This window comes from Phialemonium atrogriseum, assembly GCF_030411735.1.
Source record: "Phialemonium atrogriseum strain 8032-3 unplaced genomic scaffold QBC33scaffold_1, whole genome shotgun sequence".
Lineage (NCBI taxonomy): Eukaryota > Fungi > Ascomycota > Sordariomycetes > Cephalothecales > Cephalothecaceae > Phialemonium > Phialemonium atrogriseum.
In genome coordinates, this window is record NW_026848138.1 from 1,356,699 (window position 1) to 1,381,529 (window position 24,831).

General features: G+C 56.3%; 6 protein-coding genes across 6 annotated transcripts; 3 read left to right on the plus strand and 3 right to left on the minus strand.

Moving 5' to 3' along the window:
* Window positions 1–49: 49 nt before the first annotated feature.
* On the plus strand, window positions 50–1,097 carry QBC33DRAFT_554010 (family A G protein-coupled receptor-like protein; the record flags this gene model as incomplete). Its single annotated transcript, XM_060429464.1, has 2 exons — window positions 50–178; window positions 264–1,097. The coding sequence occupies 2 exons, from the start codon at window positions 50–52 to the stop codon at window positions 1,095–1,097; spliced, it is 963 nt and encodes a 320-aa protein (XP_060288774.1).
* Window positions 1,098–6,377: 5,280 nt separating this feature from the next.
* On the plus strand, window positions 6,378–8,608 carry QBC33DRAFT_521701 (velvet factor-domain-containing protein). Its single transcript, XM_060426482.1, has 2 exons — window positions 6,378–6,723; window positions 6,780–8,608. Exons 1-2 carry the CDS (start codon window positions 6,564–6,566, stop codon window positions 8,240–8,242), a joined length of 1,623 nt encoding a protein of 540 aa, XP_060288775.1. The 5' UTR covers window positions 6,378–6,563; the 3' UTR covers window positions 8,243–8,608.
* A 302-nt stretch (window positions 8,609–8,910) lies between these two features.
* On the plus strand, window positions 8,911–10,596 carry QBC33DRAFT_16409 (uncharacterized protein). Its single transcript, XM_060422258.1, has one exon. It carries the CDS (start codon window positions 9,004–9,006, stop codon window positions 10,588–10,590), a length of 1,587 nt encoding a protein of 528 aa, XP_060288776.1. The 5' UTR covers window positions 8,911–9,003; the 3' UTR covers window positions 10,591–10,596.
* Window positions 10,597–11,679: 1,083 nt separating this feature from the next.
* On the minus strand, window positions 11,680–16,043 carry QBC33DRAFT_443957 (ankyrin repeat protein; the record flags this gene model as incomplete). The annotated part of the gene is made up of 3 exons (XM_060424248.1): window positions 11,680–11,871; window positions 11,962–15,447; window positions 15,504–16,043. 3 exons carry the CDS (start codon window positions 16,041–16,043, stop codon window positions 11,680–11,682), a joined length of 4,218 nt encoding a protein of 1,405 aa, XP_060288777.1.
* Window positions 16,044–17,765: 1,722 nt separating this feature from the next.
* Window positions 17,766–21,712, minus strand: QBC33DRAFT_443108 (Sodium/hydrogen exchanger family-domain-containing protein; the record flags this gene model as incomplete). Its single annotated transcript, XM_060424211.1, has 8 exons — window positions 17,766–18,221; window positions 18,283–19,445; window positions 19,524–19,646; window positions 20,247–20,280; window positions 20,502–20,832; window positions 20,901–21,103; window positions 21,173–21,423; window positions 21,496–21,712. The coding sequence occupies 8 exons, from the start codon at window positions 21,710–21,712 to the stop codon at window positions 17,766–17,768; spliced, it is 2,778 nt and encodes a 925-aa protein (XP_060288778.1).
* A 667-nt stretch (window positions 21,713–22,379) lies between these two features.
* QBC33DRAFT_521711 (tRNA-specific adenosine deaminase subunit tad3) lies at window positions 22,380–24,488 on the minus strand. The gene is made up of 3 exons (XM_060426483.1): window positions 24,343–24,488; window positions 23,967–24,257; window positions 22,380–23,860 (listed from the first exon to the last, which is right to left on the minus strand). Exons 2-3 carry the CDS (start codon window positions 24,152–24,154, stop codon window positions 22,810–22,812), a joined length of 1,239 nt encoding a protein of 412 aa, XP_060288779.1. The 5' UTR covers window positions 24,155–24,257; window positions 24,343–24,488; the 3' UTR covers window positions 22,380–22,809.
* Window positions 24,489–24,831: the final 343 nt, after the last annotated feature.

Here is a 24,831-nt window from a genome sequence, read left to right on the forward strand (position 1 = left end):
ACCGAGCCTTGACCTTCTTTATCGGTGTTGGCCGAGATCACGGGACATAATGGCTGTCTTATTGTTTGAACGGAGTAACCATGCTCTCGACGTCAACCCGCCAGCAGGGCACCAGCACTTGTCGGTACACGGCTCTGACTGGCTTTGGGCTGTGACGGCCGTCTTCTTGTTGGCTACTGTAAGATGCCTGCCTGTGCAAGGAATATATACATATATATGTATATGTATATAAATCTACATGATATGCTGACTCGATCGACTAGCTGGTCTACTTTGCACTGAGCTTCTTTGCCCGCTCCGGCGAGAGGATCTTCCACTATCTCTTCACCATTGGCCTCCTCGTCGGCACCATCGCCTACTATGCTATGGCTGCCGACCTCGCCTTCAGAGTAATCAGTCAGTCCAACCAGACCCATAAGGGAGACCGCCAGATCTTCTGGCCCAAGTATGTCTACTGGGTCGTCTCCTTCCCCGTGCTCATCCTCGCCCTCGGCCTCCCCAGCGGCATCTCGTGGACGACCATCTTCTACCAGATCACCCTCTCCTGGGTCTGGGTCATCAGCTACCTCGTCGCGGCCTTCACGCGCACCAACTACAAGTGGGGCTTCTTCGCCTTCGGCACCTTCGCCTGGATCCTCCTCGCCCTCAGCACCCTCCGCGACGGCTTCTCGGGCGCCCGGCGCGTCGGCATCGGCCGCGACATCAGCCTTCTGTCGGGCTGGGTCAACTTTCTCTGGCTGCTGTACCCGATCGCCTGGGGCGTGAGCGACGGCGGCAACCGCATCGGCGTCACGAGGAGCTTCATCTTCTTCGGCATCCTCGACATCCTGCTCCTGCCCGTCATCGCCTTCGCCGTCCTCCCAATGTCCCGTCGCTGGGACTACGGCCGCCTTAACCTCGCCTTCACCCAGTACGGCCGCGTCAACGCCCCGCAGGGCACCTTCCCCGAGAAGAGCCACCCCACCTCGTCCGCTGCGGGCGCGGGCACGGGCGTGGGCACGGGCGCGGGCATGGGTGCGGGCGCGCCTGGTACGGGCGTCACCACCGCGGCTCCCGCTACCACTACCGGCGGTGTCGCCGGTGAGCCTGTCCCTTAAAAGGGGCTCGGGGTTGATGTGCGACAGACTCGGCGCTTTGGTGCCAAGGATGCCACGAAACAGAGGGGTCTTGAAGAAAGATCTTCCAAGCTTTGGGGACGAGTTCGAACGAGCCGGTGCGACAGAAACATAATGCGCATGGCAGCTTTATTAAAAAAATTCGAAAAAATTCGAAAAAAGGGGGTGGGGCCGACATAATAGGGGAAGCTGATGATGATAGCTCACGAAACTGTGCTTTTTTTCCTCCCTCGCGCTCCTTACAGGTCTCAGTTGTGCGGGATGTCATGAGTTTGGTCGGAAAGTCTGGAAATACCCTCTTTCTCATCTCAGAAGTTGGATATATACCCATTGGTTTCATATCAGGGTTGTGGATGTTGTCTTTCTCTCCAGCTTAATGTCTAATACAGTCTCTGGCTCTATTATATGATGATATGGTAGTTTGCAAGCTATACACATAAAGACGGTGTCAAGTTATCGGTTTCTTCTGGGTGGTGGGAATAATATGAGAACATAACATGACAGCAATGACGATAATTATGGTGAAGAATCTCGCCGGTATCTTGCGGGAGTCGCTCAGGTAACAGGTTCCACCTCCTATCCAGACCCCCTCACATCTCATGATATTGCCTCGAGGTTGATTTCTCTACATAGTAGTTACCTCATCGCCACCGTAGCGCAAGGCCCACACCCCATGACGCTAACAGACAGCTCAACATGGCAGGGATCTCCAGACCTCACATAGACGCTTCGCAAACTTAGCCCTGTCGATCGCTTGGGTGGGCTTGCTTATTCTGTGCTACATCGCCTTGCCACACACGGTGGGAGGCCGCAGAATCGCTCAGGAGCTCGTCCTAGAGAGGGTCCTTGGGTGGGCGTCTGGAAGGCCTTGCACTGATTTCCCAGGCGATAGGCTCGTTTTAAAGTCTTGGCTGGTCGCTCCATCTCCAGACCGACTAGTGCCCCCTGTCGTTAACCGCAGCCAATTACACAGTCGTGTGCCTGGTCAGAGTACCGGCATCAAGAGATGAGTTCCATACTGAAGGATATCTCTGGGTTGAAACGGGGGGGAAGGGGGGTCAATGGAATGGGAAACCGGGCATGCGCGTCGGCGAGAGGGTGGGAAAACAGCATGGGAGGAAACACGAACAGATAAAAATAAGGTGTGGCGCATTGCCGTGACTCCACGGGTAGCAGCACGGAGGGGAGAGGAAAAGTCGGGATGGCCGTGGCTTGCTTCGCGTCCTCTTGCCATGGGGGCCGACGCAATGTCGGTTGCCGTCGACGCCGAGACGAAGCATGGCAGGGCAGGGGCAGGCCTCTTGCAGGAGGCGGCTAGCTACCGGGAGCAAGAAGCGACCTCACCAAGCAAAAACCGGCCCTCGTGGTCGTCCTCTGGTGGGTTTCAGGAGATATTGAATGGCCTTCAGAGTCGGCAACTCGAGTCTCATGGGTCCCCTGACTGTCCTGCCCTCTCACAAAACGTGCGGCACGAGCATTCACCGTCCGGGTAACACGATGCTCTACCGGAGAAGACTTGATCGTGCTGGGGCGGCTGACGGCATCGACCCCCTGACGGTCCTGCCGCGATCAGAGCCAAGCTTCCACGTGGCGAGAGCCGATCCCCGGGAAGTAGCAAACGGGTCGACGCAGGATTCATGTTGGTTGGCGCCTGACGTGAAACTGCATGCTCGAGGAAGTCAGCGTGTAAATATTGAGTACTACTTATACGCAAGAGGAGGGCTTAGAGGACATTGTTGACTTAGATTGGGCCGGTTTAGTCTGCTGTCCGGAGCTTTCTGGCAGCGGCAACTGGCGAAAGACGACGGATTTATTCGACAACCTCATTGATACTTACCTGGGCATCTCATTGTCAAACTTCTGTTTCCCTCCGGATTGCAAATTTATGGGTTATGTTCGCGTACGCCAACATGATCAGGCGGTGGCAGCATATAACGAACCATATCAACTCTACCTTGCAAAGGACAGGACAAGCCACCCAGTCACTGCATAGATTCAAGAGAGAAGCGTTCCTCAACATGTCACCCTGTGCCCGGGATACCGGGCTCACGCCTAGGGCCCCTCGTCACACGTTACACACACCCACGTGCGTCCAGTCGGTTACCCTCATCGGCACCGGCCTCGTACGGGTCCAGTGCTCAAGCCTGCTTTTGCTCTCTGCTCAAGCCTTCCTGGCTCTCGCGACGACCGTTTTGCGTTTCACGCTCCGCCCTCTGGATCGCGTCACAGCTTCGTGTCTACAGACCCACCATGTCTCGTAACGTCGGGATCCCGGCGACATGGGAAACCTAGTCCGATGTTCGAGATCGGAAAGTCCCACGCATTCTAGTGGATCATCTCGACGTAAAGTTGCCCGATACAGGGGGTCTAGACGATACGGGATACCGCTTAAGTTGAGTTTCGGTCCCGGACGCTCGGAACAAAGTGACCTGCCTGTTTAATAGGCTCTCATAGGCAGCTGGTGGACGAGCTCGCTTGTCTCTTGGGCTCATCATTACATTTCCCGGTGGGCAACTGGCATGCAGGAACGCGAGGTACTGTATCCGTCTCTCCCATGAGCCATCACTGCTTCGCAAGGCAGGAAGCAGCTGCGCCCCTGATATGAATTCTGGTACGAATTATCAGACAATACCAGAAGAGTCGAGACACGCAACTTGGTCAGTTCCTACTTAGTTTCAAGTCTGCATGGCATTTTCTTGTTATAGAGACGTGGAGTTTTAAAGCGGCCCAGCTCTCGAGCCTGACCTTAAGAGGCTGGTTAATGAACAATATGTGCCTGCCTCGGTTTATTTGGGGACACATTGGACAGGTCCGTGACTTGACCAAGTCCAGACACCGACGTCTTATTGAGGCACTCGGAGCAGCATTGCTTGGGACCCGCGCGGGGGCCACTCGTACCGTGACATAGGCCCGATAATCAAAGCAGATTGATGCGGCAGTCGCCCATGCCGCGAACCTGGGTTTTGTGTTTCCAAGGGACGGGTGAGAGCCGGAAGATAAAACCAACAGATTCTTGGGATCTCGGCAGTTTGTTCACTGATTGACAGCAGTCCTGGTACTGCTCGGTCCCGAGGGGTGAGTCGACGATCCGCAGCATTTCAGCCTGAAAGGGGAAGTCGTCTGGTGTGGCGGAGACGGACACGGGGACAGGGGGAGATACCAGCAGATCCACCAGAGGGCAGATGATTTGCTCGGGCCCCCATTCCGCAGCGGGATGTCGTGCTGGAATTCTGAAGGGGGGCGCGACGCAGCTGGATACCTACGTTAATGCATGAACTTTGAGCGCCGCCACTGTGGCGGCCATGCCAGTGAGGCCCCAATGGCATTGTTTCGAGTCATTCTGCGCCGCGCTGCCGTGGATCGTTGGGGGTCTGGGGCCGGAGTGTCGGTGATCATGCTTGATGTCTCAAAATGCCAGCGAAACTGGACTGGTAGATCTGTTTTATGGCTGCCGCCGGGACCGAACCACATTGTCGGACTCCTCCTCCCTCACTCCATGACTGCGCCGTGCCAGCGGGTCGCCTCGCCGCCAACAGTCCAAACCATCGGTTCTGATGAATTGCGGGTGCCAAACTGGCAACCTTGTTGGCTTGAGTCAGCTTGGGCTGCTGCTACGTAGCAGACGTACTGCGCAGTATGTAACAACAATTAATTATCTCACTGTGTACAAATTAAGGAGACGGAACAAAAGACGTGCAGCCAGCGCGGAGGCTTCCATGACCACTCGGCGCTTATTTACCACTAATACTAGTGTATGGATACGCACCAAGGTAACGAGTCCTACATTCTACGCATGCTTCCATCATATATTAACCTGCATGTCTTGATGTACAGTACATTACAGGGCAGGGGAGGTGTGATCGAGACCTGGGACAACTTTGAGTGGCTTGCAGATCGGCCTCTTTTCGGGGTCTCCGCAATTTGCTCTGTAGGTACATATGCGGACGTATTATAACCAACATTGGGAGCTGAGCACATGGGAAGCAGCAGGCCCAACATCCAATTTGCTGCGCTCCAGGCCCAAAAACTTGGAGCTGGAACCCGCCACGCCGTGATGTTGGCGCACATATATCTTTAGGGGTATGACCTTTTTCACCTCTAGTTGCCTGGATGGATTGCCTGATTGAGGATCAGATAAGGTATATCGGGCTGGGGCCACGGATACTGATGGATGGTGCCTAGGTAGGTAGGTCTCAAGGTTCGCGTAAACGTCGTAACCGGGCACTGTAATCTGTACTTCCTAAACTGTCAGTCTCTGCCATCGCCGGCCACTCAGAAGTCGAGGTTGAGAGGCTGGGACTATTGACTGGCGTACACATATACACCACTTTTACGTACGGGAGCAAACTGGAAAACAATGTGGGCAAAATGAGAGAGAAGCAGGGATGCGGCAGAACCCTTCCACTGGAAAACAGTGCTGGACACGGTCGGACTCCTTGGCTAGCAACCAACATGGCACGGCGTCTCGAACCCCAGCTGGAGAAACGGGCCAGATTCCAAGGCTAAGCCCAGAGGGGCAAGTGCGTCCCACCAGCCCAATGTTCTGCCCTATCAGAAGACCGGCCTACCCTCCATCTGCGAGAAGCAAACGCGGGTTAAATGACCAGCACCCAGGAAGATGGCGTTCGCCCACCATTCTTAGCACAGACTTGCTGTCACATTGGTTCATTTCCACCCCCTGCCCCGGTGCTGGGGTCCCAAGCCCTCCTCTTTTCCCTCCTGAAGCCGTCCTTTTCCCTTTTCTCTTCCTTCCCCCCACCCCCAAACTTCCACGCATTCTGTTATCCACGACTCCACGAACTCTCGCCCTCGACGACAACTCGCGATTCCAAGAACCCGCGTGCTGGCGTTGCGAGAGCGCCGACCACGACACCGAGAGTCTGGCTTGAGTCAGTTTCCACCAACCGAGCTTGATTTTGACGCTAGAGGCCCGGGGCTCGCCAATCATACCCAATCCGCCAATCCGCCCGATATTTCAGTTCCCACTTCCTCTGTCCCAGTCCGCAGGTTTGGGTCGTCCCAACCATTCGCTCTTCCTTCCTGCTGCAATCGTCGTCAACCAGAGCATAATCAATCAGTCTCTCGAATCGAAGTCTACCCCATCACATTCCCCCAACGTCGATCAACCAAAACGCGTGTCCGATTTTCGTCCTTCTTTTTAACCGCCGAGACTCGATTCACCGTTCTGCCGACATCCATCGTACCCAGCTTGTTGGTCCATCCTTTCGGTTTGGGTAAGTGGCAAAAGCCTATCCGGTTCCCATCCACTTGGCTGGGTCCTCCAACCGGGTCGGGGCCCTCAGGGCACAAGCTCGCTCTCTTGGAGGCAGTTCATCAATTGGAAATGCTCTAACGCCTTTCAACTACAGGTCATATTTAACTTGGCAGCTTATGCTCAGGCCATTTCCTATCTGAACCAGTCTCATCTCGACTCTGCCATCGCCCACGATGGGAGCTTCTGTTGCACCGTCGCCCCACGGGCTGACTCTCGACGAGTCGCAGCCTGCCGTCATAGAACGATTCACCAAAAGCGGCCGGAAACTCTACTACAAACTCACCGTCATTCAGCAACCCGAGCGGGCGAGAGCATGTGGATCTGGTCCCAAATGTAAGTCTGCAGTCTCTCCCAATAAGCAGGACCCATGCTGACGGGTTTTATTTCAGCTTCTGCTGATCGTCGCCCTGTTGACCCGCCGCCTGTTGTCGAGCTGCGCATTTTTGAGGGCCAAACTTGGCCAGAGGCGCAGCAAAAAGACATCACCTTCCTATACAATGCCAACTTCTTCCTTTACGCAACACTGGAGCATGCTCGTGTCATTGCCCATGGCCGCGTTCAGACACCCGCTGCGAACCAACCACCCGTCCTGACCGGTATGCCCGTGTCGGGCATGGCATACCTGGATCGTCCCCTCGAGGCTGGTTATTTCCTGTTCCCAGATCTTTCTGTGCGTCATGAGGGTCGCTATCGCCTGACCTTCAATCTCTACGAGGAGACCAAGGAGGACAAGGACAAGGATCCCGACACTCCGGATCCCAAGATCACCAACCCAGGGCTCTCTGTCGCCACTGGTGGTTCCTTTGACTTCCGTATGGAGGTCAAGTCATGCGACTTCGTCGTCTTCAGCGCTAAGAAGTTCCCTGGTCTGAGCGAAAGCACTCAGCTTAGCCGAGTTGTGGCGGAGCAAGGGTGCCGAGTCCGCATTCGACGCGATGTTCGCATGCGCCGCCGTGACAGGAAAGCTGGCGGTGATTATGAGAACGGTGAAGATGATTATGCGAGGAGGAGGAGGACAGAAACCCCCGAGGCACGGGATTACCGGGCTCGGTCGTTGAGCGGCAGCGTCGAAAGGACCCCTTACACCGGGGACGCTACACGTCGGCCGTCTGGTGTGGATTATGCACCACATTTCCCATCACAGTCCACGTCTTCTGGTGGGCATCTCCAGTTCCTGGGCAATCCCTCGAACCCGCAGTACCCGCCTCAGTCTCAATCGTACCCTCAGCCGCCGTCCATGCCGCCATCCCCTTCTTATCAGACCAGCCAAGGACCAGCCTACCCGCACCAGGGAAGCTATGCCCCACCGCCACAGCCGTCCTACAACCACTTGGACCAAGGCCCGCCTCAGTCGTATGCTCCGGCCAACCCGTCGCCTCAGCGTGAATCTGCTTCTTACAAGCGCCCCTCGGAGGATCTCACCAGGCATCAACCTTCCCACATGCGTCCACTCCATGCTGAATACTCGGACTTCAACCCGATAGCACCCGCTCCTCCGGGTTCCAAAGTAAAACTGCCACCGATTGACATCCCAAAGACACCGGCTCCTTCGGTGTCTGCTGGGCCAGCACCTTCCCGAATGATGCCACCCCTCATCAGCCCGACCAGTACTGTTCTCCCACAGATTCTGCCGCACGCCGGCAGCAACGGCCCTCCCGCGCTTGCTCCCTTGATGGCACCTACTGTTACGGGCTCGAAGCGTACCAGAGACGAGTCTTTCCGTTACGACAACGAAAGCCCTCGTTATCACAATGGCGCCCGTGAGAATATTCGGGAAGTTGAAAGTGACGAAGGGCCGTTGATCTATGTACGTGCCGACGGATCCAAGATCGTCAGCCATCACGTTGGTTGATTCGGAGTTTTGGCGCTCTCGAAGCGCGCGGTTTTGGGGTGTCACTAGGCTGCGTATGTTTGGTCTGAAGACCATGTACATATTGTGCTGCCTGTTCGCCAACAGGCGAGGCCTACACTCACTTACACACATTTCTTTGCAAGTTACACATCGATTCTTTCTGTATTCCTTACTAGAAGCGGATAACGCTTAGGGGGGACGTAGGGGTTTGCAAAGCATAGGTTTCCATTTGGACATCAGGCAACAAGCAGCTCCTACAATAGGGAATTGCGACCGGCATGTATTTTAGTGCAACAATCTTGTATGGCTCGGGAAGGTCTAAAGGTTCGAGTAGCAGATAGCTGCCAAATATATCGGTTTGACTCAGTATGAAACATTGCTCTTGTTGCGTGCTTTGATTCGCTGGGGAGTGCAAGACTTTGTGGTGGAATCCGGCCAAAGCCAGAGTCACGTGTCGACCTTGTGGGCTGGTTGCTGTCGCGTCAACGCGGTCCTAATCGATATGCACGGTCAACATCTCGATTTCGAATATACATCCATAAACACAACACATGGTGTCCTGGATACGGCTCTTGAAGTCGCGCTTCTACATCATCGACACTCTCTGCGTGCTCAGAACACCTGTGTTTTCAGCAGCAGAGAGTCCTTCAAGGCCTAATCTCAGGTGACCTCAGATGAAGCGAATGTAAACAATACCCTACTTTGAGAAGATCTACACGACCTCCCCCCCCCGCAACCACCGATACGCCATACAGATAACGATGGCTTCATACTCGGTCTTCCCCGAATCTGCGCCACAAGCTGGCCGAGCGTGTCAGCCAAGCTCCCAGCCAAACTCACGAGCGCAAAGCCGCTTCGTCGAGGGCTCGATGAATGACCGAACCTCAAATGCCCCTCCTGTGGCCTTCATCGGGCCCGACGATGTGGCCGCATATGAGCGCCAGTTTTACCTAAACAATGCGCCGCCTCGACCGATTAGCAGCGGTGGCCAATCAATTAAGAAGGCCCCCAACAGGTTCTTCGCTCCGTTGTGGGACGGCGTGCGCGAGAAACTGCACTTGACTAGGTCAAAATCGGCCACCAGCATAGCGAGTACCAAATCCGAAAGGCCGGTATCTCGCCAGGAGCAACAGCAAGCCAAACCAGCTGTCGCTAGCAATCCACTTGCTTATCCAACTCGCGAAGAGGTGATGGAGAGTTACAAGAGCCTCATGGACTCTGGCTTCTTCACCAACCATGCTATCCAAGGAACACGGCACCCGCTAAGGACGGCGGGCGGGCAACATGCCCCAACCGCACCAGCCCCTGCCCCCCCATCGCAGACCTTTTCGCAGCACCTAGCTCAGCACCAGCGTCCACCCCCAACCACCCAGCATCAGCCGCGATCAGTCCTCGCATTCTCGGCCATTCCCTACTCCGCCACCAGGGCCCCGTCCACCGGTGACCCGCCACTGGCACCGTATCCGCGCCCAACGGTGGCGACCCGGATGCCGTCGAGCCACGGCGGCTACAACAACAACGGCGCGCCCCTGGCCGACTCGCCCCAGCGCGGCACCAAGCGCGCCATGGCCGATATTGCAGGCGGCGTGCCAGACCGCGAGTGGCCGGAGACGGGCGCCCGCAAGCTCGCCAAGAAGCTGCGCAAATCCGCCTCGCGCATCTCGGCCGACATGTCGCTCGCGGCGGCCGCGGCGGCGGGGCACAAGTCCGCGGCGATGACGTCGTCTCGCCCGTCGATAGCCGTCCCCGGGCCGGCGAACTGGCCGTCGATGGGGAAGGAGGCGCCTCGACACTCGGTCAGCACGATGCGGAGCTTCAGTTCGAGCTGGAAACCCGGCGCCGCGGGTGGTGGTGGTGGAGGTGGGGGCGGCGGCGAGAAGAAGTCCGGCGGAGGGAACCCCAACAGGCTGACCAAGGCGAAGAAAGTCCTCGGCGGCGGCCGGCGGAGGAGGCGGAGCACGAGCAGGTCTCCCGGCCCGGTCGCGCGCCCGCAGCCGCAGCCGCAGCTCTCGCAGCCCTCACACCCCCCGATCCCCCTGCGACCGGCCCCTTCCCTCCCGGCCATGCCGGCAGAGCCGATGGCCATCGACTCGCCTACGCGGCCGTCGTTTGACGGGATTGTCAATGGGCTCAGCGTCCCGAGCTTCCACTACCCACAGCGTATGCGGTTGCGCAGCAACAGCGAGGGCAACGGCGGCGCACCCGGGCCCCTCTCCGTCGCGCCGGACGCGAACCGCGGCATCCCGTCCGTGCCCAGGATCCCGGCCCAGTTCAAGGATCACCGCCACCACGACACGAGCATCCGCGACTCGGGCGTCGGGGACGTGGAGAACTGCGGGGTTTGGTAAAAGGCTGGAGGTTTAGCCCCCCCTTCCCTCTGCTTCTCCTGTCAGACGCAGGGGCGCTGAACTCACTTGCGAGTCGGCCTTTTTTTCTCTCTCGTTTGTATGTTCCGGAACGGCCTCTGAAAAAGTATGACCGCCATGGGGACCCACGACATTGTACGGCTTATGAATCGATGGATCGAACAAGTCACGAACTCCTTTTTTGCGTTGTTGAGATTGATGGGATGAATAGATGGGGAACCCAATCAGGGGGGCGAAACGCTGAGTGCCGGCTGGTATCTCATCGCATCTCATCTGCCTGGCTTCCCTTTTTGTCCGTCTGTTCTGATTGTGCGCTTTGTGTAAATTCATGCCAAAGGAGCAAGGACCATGACGAGCCCACGAGGTTATGAAGTGACGAGGGACCATGTTATGTCTTTTAACTCTGGTTTTCTTGTTCAAAAAGGGGGAAGGAGAGGAAATGGACATCTCGTTACTCTTTTCGGTTGTGATGGCTTGGCTTCCCGGAGTTTTCTCTCCATGTGTGTCGAATTTCTCGTACTTGCACGACTCTTGACAGACTTGTGGGAGGGGTTGTTTGCAACAGACGACTTTCTTGTCTTCTGGATGTGCCATGAATAGCGTCATTGTCTAACTGGCGCCACCTTGTAATTACCTGTCACTGTTGAACTAGTCAAGATCCTGAAAGGACGCGCGAGTCCATTTTGCCTCAAATACCGACATACCGGACAGTAAGTGTCCACTCATCATGACAGCATCGCAGCTTTGCTCTATATATAAGATCAATAGGAATACCTAGGGCATATTATTCAACGTCGGTCGAGCCCAGGCGAAATCACCACTTCCACTTTTGGTGAAGACCAACCAACCAGTATTCCATCCATGCCCGCCGTCCGACGATAACCCACAAGGTCAGTACACTCGGGTTCCTCGCAAACCCTCGGATGGATGATGGCCCGGATACCTTTTCCCTGTCCCTCTCTAGAATGTACAGACGAACCAAACAGTCAAACCCGTGACTAAAACAAAAACATGGAAGAGCTCTAACGAAGGGAAGGGAAGGGAGGTCCCCTATATGGGGATGAATAGAGTTTACAGGACTTCAACAATCCTATCCTTGACAGTATCCTCGACTGATTCTGCGACTGTTTCTGCGATCGTGTCTGCCGCGGTTTCCGCGGCCACCTGCTTGCCGAACGTCGGCAAAGTGTTCCAGGCTGCCGTGAACAAGCCAGGGAACCTGCCGTACAGCATGGCGAAGAGGACAACGATGAGGAGCGGAATCTGTGCGGTAAATGTCAGCATGTGTACAGTTTCCGGAGGAGACGAGTATTGAACGTCGGCAATAAAAACAGAAACTTGGGAGAAACTCACCCATATGAAGAACAGATTCCGATCACGGCTCAGCCTCTTCAGTTTCTCGGCATGCGCGCGGCGCAGGTTTTCTTGCTGCTCCCTAGTGATGGCGTTCTTGCGACCGATTTGCAATAGAGCGGGAAGCTTCCGACGGGTCTCGGTGGATGCCATCGACGTGCTCGGCTGGTCGTAGAGGGTGGCGCACTTGTGATCGGCTTCAGCCTCGGCGGCAGCCTGAGCCGCAGAGGCCTGCTTTGTGTCCATGTCGCTCTGAGGGAAGATCTCCTCGTAGGCAGGCGGCGGAGCGGTAGCGGCGCCAGACATTAGGGACGATATATCCCACCGCCTTCCATCTAGTCCCTTGCTCGCTGGCTGCTCGCCGGCAGATCCTGGCCTAGAACCGCCGATGTTGGGAACCATGGAGGTGAGCCGTTGGAAGACTGCGGCTGAATTGAGGTAAGCCTGGTAGTCCGCCAACGGCGGCATATGCGGCATCTGTGGTAAGTACGGGAACTGAGGGAGATTCTGAATGTGCAAAGCCATTGCCTGTTGGATCTGTTGAAACTGGGCAGCGAATTGCTCCTTGAACGCCGTGACGGCTGCGGTTGGCGAGCCCATCCCACCAGGGACATCGGCTTGGGAGGGCTGTAGAAGCACAGTCGGGTTGTTGTCCGGAGATCGAGGCGCACCTGTACTTCTTCTGCGTCTCATATCCAGCCATGGGCCATCGTCGACATCCGGATCCTTTTCTGAGGCGACATCCTCAGACGAATACTCGGGGCTCTCTTCCCCGGTTTCGGATTCCTCGCTCGACGTCTGGCCTGATGCTGGCTGGGCAGCCGATGGGGGCTCCCAGAGTGATTTCAGCGACGTCATGCTGCTGGCACGGCTGTGGAGCGATCCGCGGCTGCAGGATCGAGCGTGCCTCTCAACACGCCTGATGGCTCGGATAACCTCCCGAGAGCGAGCCACATCTGCCGCCGTGAGTCCCGACAAGGTACGGATGGTAGGATCGGCACCGTAGGAGATTAGGCGCCGAACAATCTCGGGGTGATTGTTGAGAGACGCCACGTGCAAGGGTGTATAGCCTCCCTTGTCACGTAGGTCCGGGTTAGTACCGCGAGCTAGAAGGCCAGCCACAAACCGATGCAGACCCAAGGAGCAGGCAAGGTGGAGCATTGTCTGGCCCGTCGACCTCCTAAGATTCAGCCGTGGCTTGTGGGTGCTGTCGTCGAGATCAATGAGTTCGAGAACCTTCAAAAGCTTGGCCTCGAAGTTGGCGTCGAATGTGGTGAACGGCGGCCCCCCAGTCCGTTGACCAGCAGGAGCCGACGATGAAGCCCCCCATTGCGAGTTTACGTCACCGATAATCCGGCGGGCAACCTCGCTGACGTCTTCAAACGACCCGTTCATCTTGTGTCCAAGAACGGAAAGGGCAGTGCGCATAAGCTGTTGCTCGTCGTCGTCCACGTACTTGAAGATGGGCTGCTTCGTCGAGAATTGCTGCGAGGGCGGCGCATTTTGGTGCTTGAGTGTTACGAGAACGCTGCCGGAGTGAGGTGACGGCGGCAGAAGACAAACCAGCGAACTCTCGCCCCAGTACGTTGTCGTGGTCGCCCTGATCTCGCCAAACATGACCTCCAAGCCTTGGTGAAAGCCACTGCCCAAGATCGTGACCTCGATACCACCAGATTTTGGACCCTCGGCAGGGATAATCTTGTGGATAATTGAGGGCGGCCGTGGAGAACCGATCCCCATGGGGAGAGTATAGAGACTGGTCGCAAGTGCCTGGGCAAACTGCGAATTCTGCTGCTGTTGCCGTTGCTGCTGCTGCAATGCAGCGGTGTGCGCTCTCATCCCACTAGGGCTCGGCGCTCTGCTCGGGTGTGACGAGGCCGGCGCCGAGTACATCTGGGCCTGCGCCGCCGCCAGATTGTCCAAGCTGCCGGACCGGTTTCCGTCTCCGAACAGCATTTGGTCATTGCTGTTTGGTGTAGGCGGTCCTGTCGAGAAGGTAGCAAGCGGAGTCTGGCCGAACATGGGCTCCGTGGTAGATGGGAAGGAGGTCAAGCTCGGCGAGAAAGGAGACGTAGTTTTTGGTAGCAGGGCCCCTACTTGTTGGCTAGGTGACTGTGCCGCCGAAGGGTGGGAGGTTTCGAGGCGCGTCATTGCTAGACCACTCGGAACCTTCGCAGAGCCGCTTGCCTTCCTCTTTTTACAAGAGGGCCCATTGAGTCCCGTGGGCGAAGCTGGCCTCGATAGGTTTCGCGGAGTGGTTACTGCAGACGTTGCCTGAGACAGACCAGGCGTTGCAACAGAGGGCGGAAATGTCATCGAGACATTCCGCTTTAGCGTCTGAAGGTCAGAACTCGAATGTGATAAGCGGACAGAACTCCCTGGCGGGCTAAGAGCGTTCGCGTCCTGTGCCTGATTCGGGCCTGAAGGGGTGAGAGTCGCGTCACTACCGTCCGCAGAGCTTCCCGCCGCGTTAGGGGGGAGGGTGTGTGTCTTATGGTCGTCCGTGATCATAATCGAGTTTGAAAAGGCCTGGGCGATAACGTTGCGGTGGAAGTCCGTAATGGTGAAGATAACCTGGAATCCGGACTTCTCACTATGGTGGCGACAGTAACAGGCGATCCTCATCGGGGCGTCGACTTGAAACTCGGCACTTTTGGGCCCGAGTTCGTGAACATTCAACTGCTGCCACTCCTTGATCTCGTGCGTGTTGAACACGATAACCCTCCGGCTCTCGTCTTTCAACCATAGTTGCTCGTCCTCGGGTTTTTTGACCTTCTTGCGAGCCGCTCGTTTACGTTCGCGGGTCACACAACCGACGCAAATGTGTACTTCGCCGCCATTTTGAGATTTGCTTTCCTCGTCATCAGACATCTCCTCTGCCCGAGAATCGGTCCCAGGTGCCTGCGCCGCGTCTCTCGCCCGCTGACATGCCCTTTCTCTCTGTGCCGTGTTCTGCATGGCACTCGTGCAGACGAGAACGGTATGGAGCTCGAGCATGTCAGGGCTCCGTTCTGGAGGAGGTTTTGCAAGCAGCTTCGGCTTGCTGATGGTATGCCTCGGGAGATGCAGGCGTCGGATCCCTGGCGGTAGCGGGGACAGCCTCATCTTGATTGGAATCTGGGTCTCTACTCGGGATTTCAGGGGCGTGGGTTCGATTTTTAGGCTGTAGGGCGGAGGGCCGTACGCCTGCCGGTAGGGGAATTGGGCAACGGGAACTTGCATGGGCATCGGGATATGAAGCGGTGCCGGTCCTACACCGGCCTGGTGAGCCGGAGTATGGTTAAGATCGAACGCGAACAACGAATGGGCCGCCGGTCGGCCGCCTGTAGGTGCTAAGCCAGCGAAATCCAACGCTGCACTGGGAGACGGCGAGTTAAACATGACAGGTGGCGACGAGTCCTGGCTAGGGACCATGTTAGACAACGGAGACACTTCTCTAGAGCCCTGAGTTGTAAGGCGGTTCATTGTTTGGCTCAGCGAATAGTGCTGCGGCCATCGTTAGTAAACGTTGCAAGGACTCATGGCTACCAGGTTAGACTCACAGAGAGAGCTATGCTGCGACGCCGCGTCTCGTCTGGGGTAAAGGGCGACGAGATATTGCCACCGCTCCCGATGCTGACATGGTCCACCTGCGGGGACAACCCTGCCGCTGTTCCTGTGTGAAACGGACTCGGCGTGCTGGAAACGCCGGCCAGCTCGATGGATGCCGGGTTGATAGTCCCATCGCACGGCTCATCGTCTCCATTGACGAAGTCCTCAAACCTCCATTCCGCCTTTATATCACTGCCATCGCTCATCATCACGTCGCCACCGGTGAAGGTTGTTTTGGTAGAGGCCGAACTCTGCTTGGAAAATGATGAATCAGAAGATGAATCTTGGGAACCGTTGAGCGAGTGCGGGTTCGCGATGGGCTGCGGTGCTGCGAGATTCCCGCTGATGGGAAAGAGAGATTTGGGCTCGGCCGGTCGTGTGCTGTCAAAGGATTGTAGCGTGTCCGGGCCATCGAAGTCCATGTATGGCAGGGGGCTTCCTTCGTCGGATTCGAAGATATACTCGCCGTTGAAGCCCACGGCGGCAGTCATTGCCTCGTCCGCGATGATCGGGTTGCTTCTGCCGTTCCCGGTAGCCGGCATGGCCAGTGAGATGGGACCGATATCTGTCGGTGATACTTGTAGGAAGGACTTGGTCGAAAACGACGGGAGAGGCCAAATCGGGACACGGTTGAAACGGACGGTCTCGATCGAGAGGATTGTCGACTCTGCGACGATCAAGCCGGCATGTTCAACGTGACGGGCCAAGGGATGACAATAAATGACAATGGGGACGAGAGAATATACGGCCGAGCAGATGCGACAATCGGTATGAGTGGCCGTCAGTTCCCCGTCTGCCTGGTCGTTGAAGAATTGACTTTTTGAAGCTTTTGCTCTCTGCAGATATGGGGTTTAGTCATGAACGGGGGGCGGAGAATTGGGAGGCGGTAAAAAGGGCGACGGGAGTTTTGCGTCCAATTGCCAGAGGCCGTGACCGGCGTGACAGACAGGTGGCCTCGTCAGCGTTGGTCGTCGCTCTTAAAGAGTCTTGCCACAAACAATGACAATATTGGGTCACGTCTCTAAAAGCAAGGTTCGAAGTCGGGGTTCGAGGTCGGTAGAGCTAGTCAAAGTGTCTCTCGACCTGGAGAGACAGATGAGATAAGATGGATCCAGTAGAGGTGGAGGACCCGGGGCTGGTGCGCGTGGCTCCGACCGCAATGGACACCACCTATGAATTGATCCGGCTTCAGGGATTAGTTAGAGCAGACCGGGGCAAGGGTTACGTGTGAGACACTGTACCATTTACGCCCAGCCAGGATGGGTACACACAACTTCACACTGTACAGTGTAAGGCCCTCGCACAGCACGACATGGAAAGGCAGACAGGGACGGATTAAAGACAATGTCTTTTGTAACAGACTCTGTGAGCCACAACGGATGCATATCCGAGTCTGCTCCAGCCCACCTTTTCTCCAATCTTGCCAGAGGCTAAATAAAACCGGCAACCATGTCATACGTTGTTCGTACGGGATCCAGCTGAGCATATGTATGTACAGCTCGGATACCCAGAAGGAGCCTTCAAAGTTTTTGCTTTCAGTCATGGAAGCCAAAGAGCATATCGGCCAACCTCCTTCCAGCTCGAAAACGCACGAATGCATTCTCACATCAATTTCGACCATGTCATCTCGCCCTGGCACCACCCAGAGGGCCCAAAAGGGTCGGCAAAAGCAATACCTTAGCGCCACAATACCTCGCCTAAGATATCCCCAGCCCTTTGGCCAGTTCGATAAGTCTCCCTTGAGTCCTTGAGCAGCACTTCCCTATCCACGATAAGCTATCAGCGCCCAATTCCCGGCCTAGATCCCCGAGCACGTCACTTTAGCATGACCGAGGGCATGAAACAACCTTCGAGGTAGTTCCTGTCATGTAAAACAAGTAAAACAAGCCCATTCCTCGAACCGCAGTGGATAAGGATAATAGACCCACATCCCAATGACGCAGGCCTTTTGAGTTGAAAATGTGCCTAGGTAGCCAGCAGTCCTTCATGTAGCAAGCAGTTCTATCGTATGCGGCCGTCTCGAAACGGCCCATCTCGAAACTTAAAATACCTCCCAATCAAGCTCGCCCGTCTCCAAATACGAGGGCATTTATGGAGTTCCAAGTGCGTTTTTAGTAAACAGTGCCATTTCCTATGATCATCATATCCTTCGCGGGCCCCATCATCATGCGTAGACTCTCCTGGTGGAGATAGCATAGCCAACCGCGCCCCGTTCATCCTGCACCTTGGTCGGCAACCTGGGAGCCGGGCTGAGCTGCATGTTCATCCGGGAACCGTATCGTTCGTCCAGGAACACCGGAGCTTGATGATAGGTCCCGTAGCTCAATTTCTGTCTCCATGGCACTTTTCGAGGCGCCCATGCCGTCGCCGCCGCTCACTGGGTTCAAGGTCGCCATGCGGGGTGGAAGGACCGAGGTTTCCGCCCTTCTGGGGATTATCGAGCCCCCGGTTCGATATAAGGGGGCAGGCAATGCCGAGTGGCAGACTGGAGTGCTCTCATTACCGAGTCGAGAACCCGGTCTGCTAGTAATGAGATTGGTCACTCTGCCGCGCAGAGTGAATGGCGGCGTTGCCTTGTCAGTATCCGATGGGGAAGAGAGGCCTCTGGATAAGGTCCTGGGCAAGTAGTAGCCTAGCTTTCCGAGGGGTATGCTCAAGCCATGGACGATCTGTACTAGTGTATAAGCTGGGCGTCCGAGGACAAGTAGGCGGTGCAGTAATAGGACTTACAATGCTGCAAATCGCAATGAACCAGACGACGATATACACGGCCTCTGGGAGTTTCTCCACATCCTTCCGAGGCTCTCCATTGACGTGCATTGTCTCCAGAAACTCCAGGGCGATGTATAAGTAAAAGACGGCCGACACTCCGACCGGGCCAAAGAAGCCGACAAAGATTGCCTGCCTGAACTCCTCAATCTGAGGGACAAATTTGTGGATGGCAAGGACCCAGGGAAGGCGGCGGAGCAGCAAGATCAGGATCCCAAGGGGAACGAGGCGGTAGAGGGGGATCACGGAGTTGTCCAGGAAGCTGTGCCATGGGCAGACGGCGCCATACCACATGAAGATGGACACGTTCAACAACATATCTACCGTCGGCTGCAGCGAGTCGTCCAGCGTCTCCAGCCGGAACCAGTCGTCCCAGGTAAACACGTTCCCGGCGATGAAGCAGGCCAGGACATCGTCGCTCCCGATCATGCCGCACGTGCCGACGATGAAGAGGGCGAGGGAGATGGCGAAGACGAGGAAGCTCTCCCTGTCCACAAACTTGCGCTCCTCGGCCCAGTGGAGAAGCTCCTTGGCGATCCACCCCACAATGGCGCCGTACACGATGCTCAGGGCGATGGTGTAGCCCCAGGTCTCGGCGAACCAGAAGCCCATGGCCTTCGCGGCGCCTCCCGACTCGGCCACGCCGCCGTCCCCGGTGTACTTGATGAGGTACAGGGCGAAGAACAAGAACGGATAGCCCAGCCCGTCGTTGGCGCCGGATTCGGCGATGATGATCTGCTGGAGGTCCTTGGGCACGTTGTGGTCGGCAAATTTACCCTTGACGATGACGTTGGACAGGACCGGGTCGGTGGGAGTGACGCAGGACCCGATGGCGAGTGCGTGGAGGATGTTCAGGTTGGGGACGAGAGCCCAGATCAACAGGCTCGTAGCCAGCCACATCAGGGCCATTATGGGGCCGAGCAGCAGAGAGAGCGGCCTCCATTGCTTCTTCAAGTATCTACTAGGCAGCTGGACCCCTGCAAGAACCAGTTGGATGCCGAGAACGAGGCGGGAGAAGTACAGGGTCACAGTGTTGAGGTTCGCCTGGGAGCCGGCGTAGTCCAGCGGCCTTATAAGGTTGGCGGCAGGTGGGGAGAGTGCCACGCCGGCCAAGAGAGAGATCACTGTGGAGAATGTATTAGCACCGACGCCGGGGAGGGAGAGGGCCCAGACAGGTTGATCTGTAGAGCAAGGTAACGTACGGGCCTCAGATAGGTAAAAGTTCTCTTTGCAGAGGTATGACACGAGGCCAAACAGGGAAATCCATCCTCCCAGGACACTGAGGACGATGTTGAAGTTGGTAAGTGCCAAGGTCGGCATCTTGGCTGGATGGTTGGAGGTAAGGCACCAGGCACCGGGTGGCCGGGTGGCCGGGACGGGGCGAGATGTCGGCGGGGCGGATCACGTCACCCCGGAATCGTCCCTGCTTGTCCGTGCAGCAGGAAGGAAGTCGTAGGCCGGAGCGAAGGGAGCAAGTGTTATTGAATCATGGGCAAGTTGGGCCGTGGTATTGCTGAGACACATCAGCATAGACGTCAACTCCCCCAGATGAAAAAAGAACAGCGAGCACGGAGCGAGGAGCTGGGCTCGCGGAGAGACGGGCTCGCGAAGAGACAAAGTGGTTAACAACTGGGTAACACGTGCGGCAACGTCTGGCTAAGAATGACTCCAGAGAGCTTGCTAAACTCAGGTTGCCAAGATGAGGGAAAAACCAGGTGGGTAGAACAAAAGATTCCGACCAAACTGTCAATTGTGGAGCCGTTACACTTGAACCACACGGATTGGACGAAGAGTCGGAAGAGGCCGATGAAATCGGAGGCCCGCGTCTCGTCATCCGGCCTGGATGGAAATACAAGTCGGCGGTAGCCAAAAGGAAAAGCAAAATTGAATATATCTGAGAGAATGTATTCATTTTGATCTGGAACAGCCACCACCTCCCCTCAGAAAAGGGATGACAACCTGGATGTCGTTGAGAATCAGTTATATTGGAGCATCCGAAAACCTACAAGGCTGAGCGGAAAAGGGTATGTGGAATTAAGCTCAACCTCCGCTGCACAGCATTCTATCTTCTAGGGACAACGGGCCCCAGGGAAAAGAGCCCCAATACGCACAGACTTGATTCACACAGTCAGTCAGTCACTCACTCACTGACTCACTCATCCGCCTCTCGCACCCTGCACAGCCAGCTGATCAGCAGCAACATTGCCCGCGTCCGCCGCGTGGCCCTTGACCCAGGTGAAGATGGTCTGCGTCTTCTTCGCCTCTCTCTCGTTGATCCTGGCCCGGATGGCCTCCACTAGATCCCTGTTCTTGACGGGGCCTTGCTTGGTCGTCCATCCGTTCCGCTCCCAGTTCCGATACCACTCGGTGACGCACTGAATCGAGTACTTGCTGTCCGTGATGATCTGCACCCCCTGCTTGGGAGAGGTAGCCTCGAGGGCCCGTAGGATGGCCGTCAGCTCCGCCCGCTGATTCGTCTGAGGTTCGCCCTGGAGTCTCTCGGAAATGTTCCTGATCAAAGGTTTAGTAGATGACCCTTTGCGAGGTAAGATGTGAGAGAGCGTGTGAGAGGCACCAACCTTGGATCTCCCGAACCGAAGAAGACACCGACCCCCGCGGAAGCTCCATGGTATCCGTTGCCCAGGCTGCTTCCGTCCGTGTAGATATTAAGCAGCTTGCCGGTCTTGCCCGCCTGGGCAGGAATCGCAGCAGTGGCAGTGCTGGTAGTCCTGGCCTTCTTCGGAGCAGGCTGTTCTTCCTCTTCGTCGTCGTCATCGTCCTCCTCATCGTCGTCGTCGTCGTCGTCGTCGTCGTCGTCATCGCCGAGAGTCACACCCTCCATGGCCAGCACGGTGGCGGCATCCCCGTGTAGGCGCATGAACGCCTCTGCCTCGATACGCGTGCCAAACTTCTTATACTTGGGTCCCTTGGTACCTACAATGGCCTCGCTGGCCGTTCCCCAGTCTGTGTAGATGCCCGGCTTGCGCCCCTTGGCCACGGCGTAGAATTTGTCCGGCTGACCCTTCAGGGCCTCGGCCTCCGACGGCGGCGTCTTGCCAGCAACAAAGGCGGCGGCGTCTTCGCGGGTCGTGAATGACTTGACTGGTTGGTCTGGTCAGCCTGGCCCGGGGAGGGGGAGTTCCGGAGACGAGTGGAGGGTAGTGCTGTACTCACACTGGGCGCCCTTGAACCCGGCGATCTGGGCCTGGCACTCGGGCCACAGAAGGTAGATGCCGGGCTTATGCCCACTGCGGACGGCATAGAACTTCTGCAGGGCTGCGTCTGCTTTGCGCTTCTTCGACGGCTGCCCGGCGCTGGCAGGAGCTGCGGAAGCAGAGGCAGCAGAAGCCCGACGCGGGGGCTGCTTCTTGTTGGTCGAGGTCGCGGGCATGTTGGGAGCGGCTTCCAGGAAACGCTTGATGGAAAGAGGATATCTGCAGTCGAAAAGTTGCAGACGTCGTCACATATTTAGCGACGGCGAGGCCTCCTTTCAAGTTGGATGACACCACCAGGTTTCGACAGCCTGCGAGGAGAGACGAAGGGGCGTTTTGGGAGTCAAAGAAGTGGCATGGCCTGAAACCTGGCGCAACAAACCCGTGGTGTCTCGAGATTGGTCGTGGGCTCTTTGACTGCTTTTGGGATACCCCGTTGGCAATTGAAGGTAAAGAGCCAGGGACAAAGAGACGGGGGGGAGAGATGATGGTGGGGAGAATATCCACGTTAGTGGGGGGCTAACGTGGGAGCCAAAGGAGGAGCTCCAAACAATTTCACCCTCACCTCGTGATATCCAGCCGGCGGGTAGCAGGGGTAGCTCTACATACTGTACCCTACGAACAGTGCCCGGTTATCTACCTAGGTACCTACCTGCATATCCGTAGATAGACCAGCAGTGAATCGCGTCTCTTAGCGACAACGACGAACAAATTCTGGTGGGCGGCAAAGTCAGAATCAATATCAAAGCAACTGCTTTGTGTCTAACCTGCTCTTCGGAGCGAACTTGCCGAGGTTGAGGAGTGGGAGAAGGCCCAAAACTGCGTTCTCGCGTGAGCTGCGTCGGTGCTCCTTCTGAATCCAGGTGCCAAAACTGTTCCATATCAGAGTTCTCGTTAAAAAGTTGACATTTTCCGATTTCATAACTCCACCAAGTCGCAGAGCACTGCCACTCATCTTAACTATTTATGACAAACTCTCCTGACCATGTCCTGAGTTATGCCTGAGCAAAGTGGCGAGCGGTTTAGTGAGGGCAGCTCGTGCGAAATGCAACAGGGCATGCTCCCCTCCCCGTAAACGCCAATCATGAGTACATTTTCCATGCCTCCAAATGCGGTGCTAACAATGCCAACTCCAAGAGACGACCATCTAGTTCCCCGTGTTCGTCTCATTTGTGTCTTTCCTGTTCCCTTTTCCTCTTTTTCTTCTTGGCCGTTTTTCTTCTTCCATCTTGCAAGTAGGGGAGAGTGTCGTAAACTCGTAAGGCAGTCGTGAATCCTAGGCATGAACCTCATAGTCGACCAGCAGAGGCTTTAGAAAGCCTGCTGATTCCCACTCCCATCCAAGCAAGGTCCAATTCAGCTCTCTGCGCCAGAATAATCCCAAACCACGTCCAGCTTGTGGCCCAGCCGGGTGAGAATGAGCATGGCCGCGGTCCTCGGCACAGAGCCCACCCGTCAGGGGCATCCGGTGCCGGAAGACGACCCTGCCCATTCGGGAGTGGAGGATGGCCATGGAGCACATAACACAGGGCTCATGAGTAACATACAGCTCCAGGTCATGGCAGAGATAGCCATTTGGGCTGGGGTGCTCCGTGTCGAAAACCATCTTTTCGTCGGCAAGGATCGGCTCATCCTGGAATGCCTCAAACTCCAACACAGGTGGCTGGGCCCCCTGCTCTCTCTTCTCGCAGCGGACCAGCTTCTGTGCAACCATGCTGATAGCTCGGAGGACGGCATGGGCCATGGGGTTGCCCTTGTCACCTGCATTTCCTCGTCCATACTGCCAACGTGCATCGGCAGCCAGTGCGACAACCGAAGTCTTCTCCCCATCTCGGTGCACAATGCAAGCTCCAATAGCCTCTCCGTAACCAGCATCCCTGGACTGTTGAGCAACCCGGTGTGCCAAGGCCATCCAGATGGTAGCATCATTCGTGATCTCGTCGGTAGAGCGGGATACCATGGAGGGGTGGGGCCCCAGTGGGTTGTTTTTTCGGTAGACAGTGGGCCAGAACTGCTGGGTCCACATGGCTGCCTGGACCTGGGATGTAGGTGCTACCATGGGCACCGGGACACTCCGTATAAAGACATCTTCCTCCAGCCCTTCAATGGTGGACAATGCCTTGGCAATCTCGTCCCGCGAAAGGGGCTGCTCAGGGCCTATTATGACGTAGATCCAGGTCGATTTGCCAGTGTGTATCTGTCTGCTCTGCGGGTTCTCGTTCATGAACTTGGTCCTGAGGTGGACAGGCAAGTCATATGGCTTTGCGCACCGGCGTAGATGAGGAAGGCCCTTAACAATGTCCTCAGGAAGCAGGCTGCGCAGAAGGCTGGGCCAATAGTCAGCATGTGAGCATTTGTAGAGGATTAACCAGGACTGGCCAGGGAAGCAAAGCAAGAGAGCGGCAAACAAAGTGGCGGAGGGGCTTGCTATACCTGATGGCGGGGTTTGCACATTTAACTGGCATGCGCGTGATGAGGATTCGGCCACATATGTGATCGTCTCCCAGCTCGAGATTGGTTTTGAGCGGGATCAGGACGCCATGATTGACTGGGCCACGCAGGAGCTGCTGGACAACCGGGTCCTGCATAGCAAGAACTTCTTTCGCATCATCACTCGACATGGTGGAACCTGGCGAGGTCGAGACAAGAAGAGTGCACCTTAGGCAGGTCGGCTACTTGGAGGAGGTCGGCAGCCGAAGGGGCGAGGTGAGGCTGTTTTCGTAGCTGGTAAGGTTAATGGCTTGCTGGCGGGAGAAACACGGCGAGTGACAAGAACGGAAGAGAAAACTGAAAGAGATTGTGCACAAACCCTGTCGACATTGTGGTTACCTTTGTGGTGTAGTGAGAGCGTGTATTCTTCAGAGGAAAGCGCGACGACGCAGCATCCTAGCTCTGATGCCCCCGAGGAAAGAAAACACCACTGTCGTCAGAGTCTATGGCACCCTTCAACCTATCCTCAAATAATCAGCAAAATGAAATGGAGGCTAAAAAGAACCTACCGGCCTGTGGTCCCTGCATACACGGTAGGCCCTGTACCAAAGGTGCTGCGTACCTGCCTAGGTAGGTACCTCTCTACCTTCCAAGTTGGTAGCTGCGGGGCATCGAGATCTGGTTTTGTCAAGTACCCACTACTGAGGAAGTGTGCCTACCTGGGTACCTTAGGTAAGCAAGTACCTGCCTCGTCTGAGATCCATTCGCTCCTCCGTTGATATCCAATCGCTCCTTCCTTGAGATCCCTTCGCTCCTCCGTTACAACGCAGGCCGTAGAGGACCCAGGTACATACTTTACACTACAACA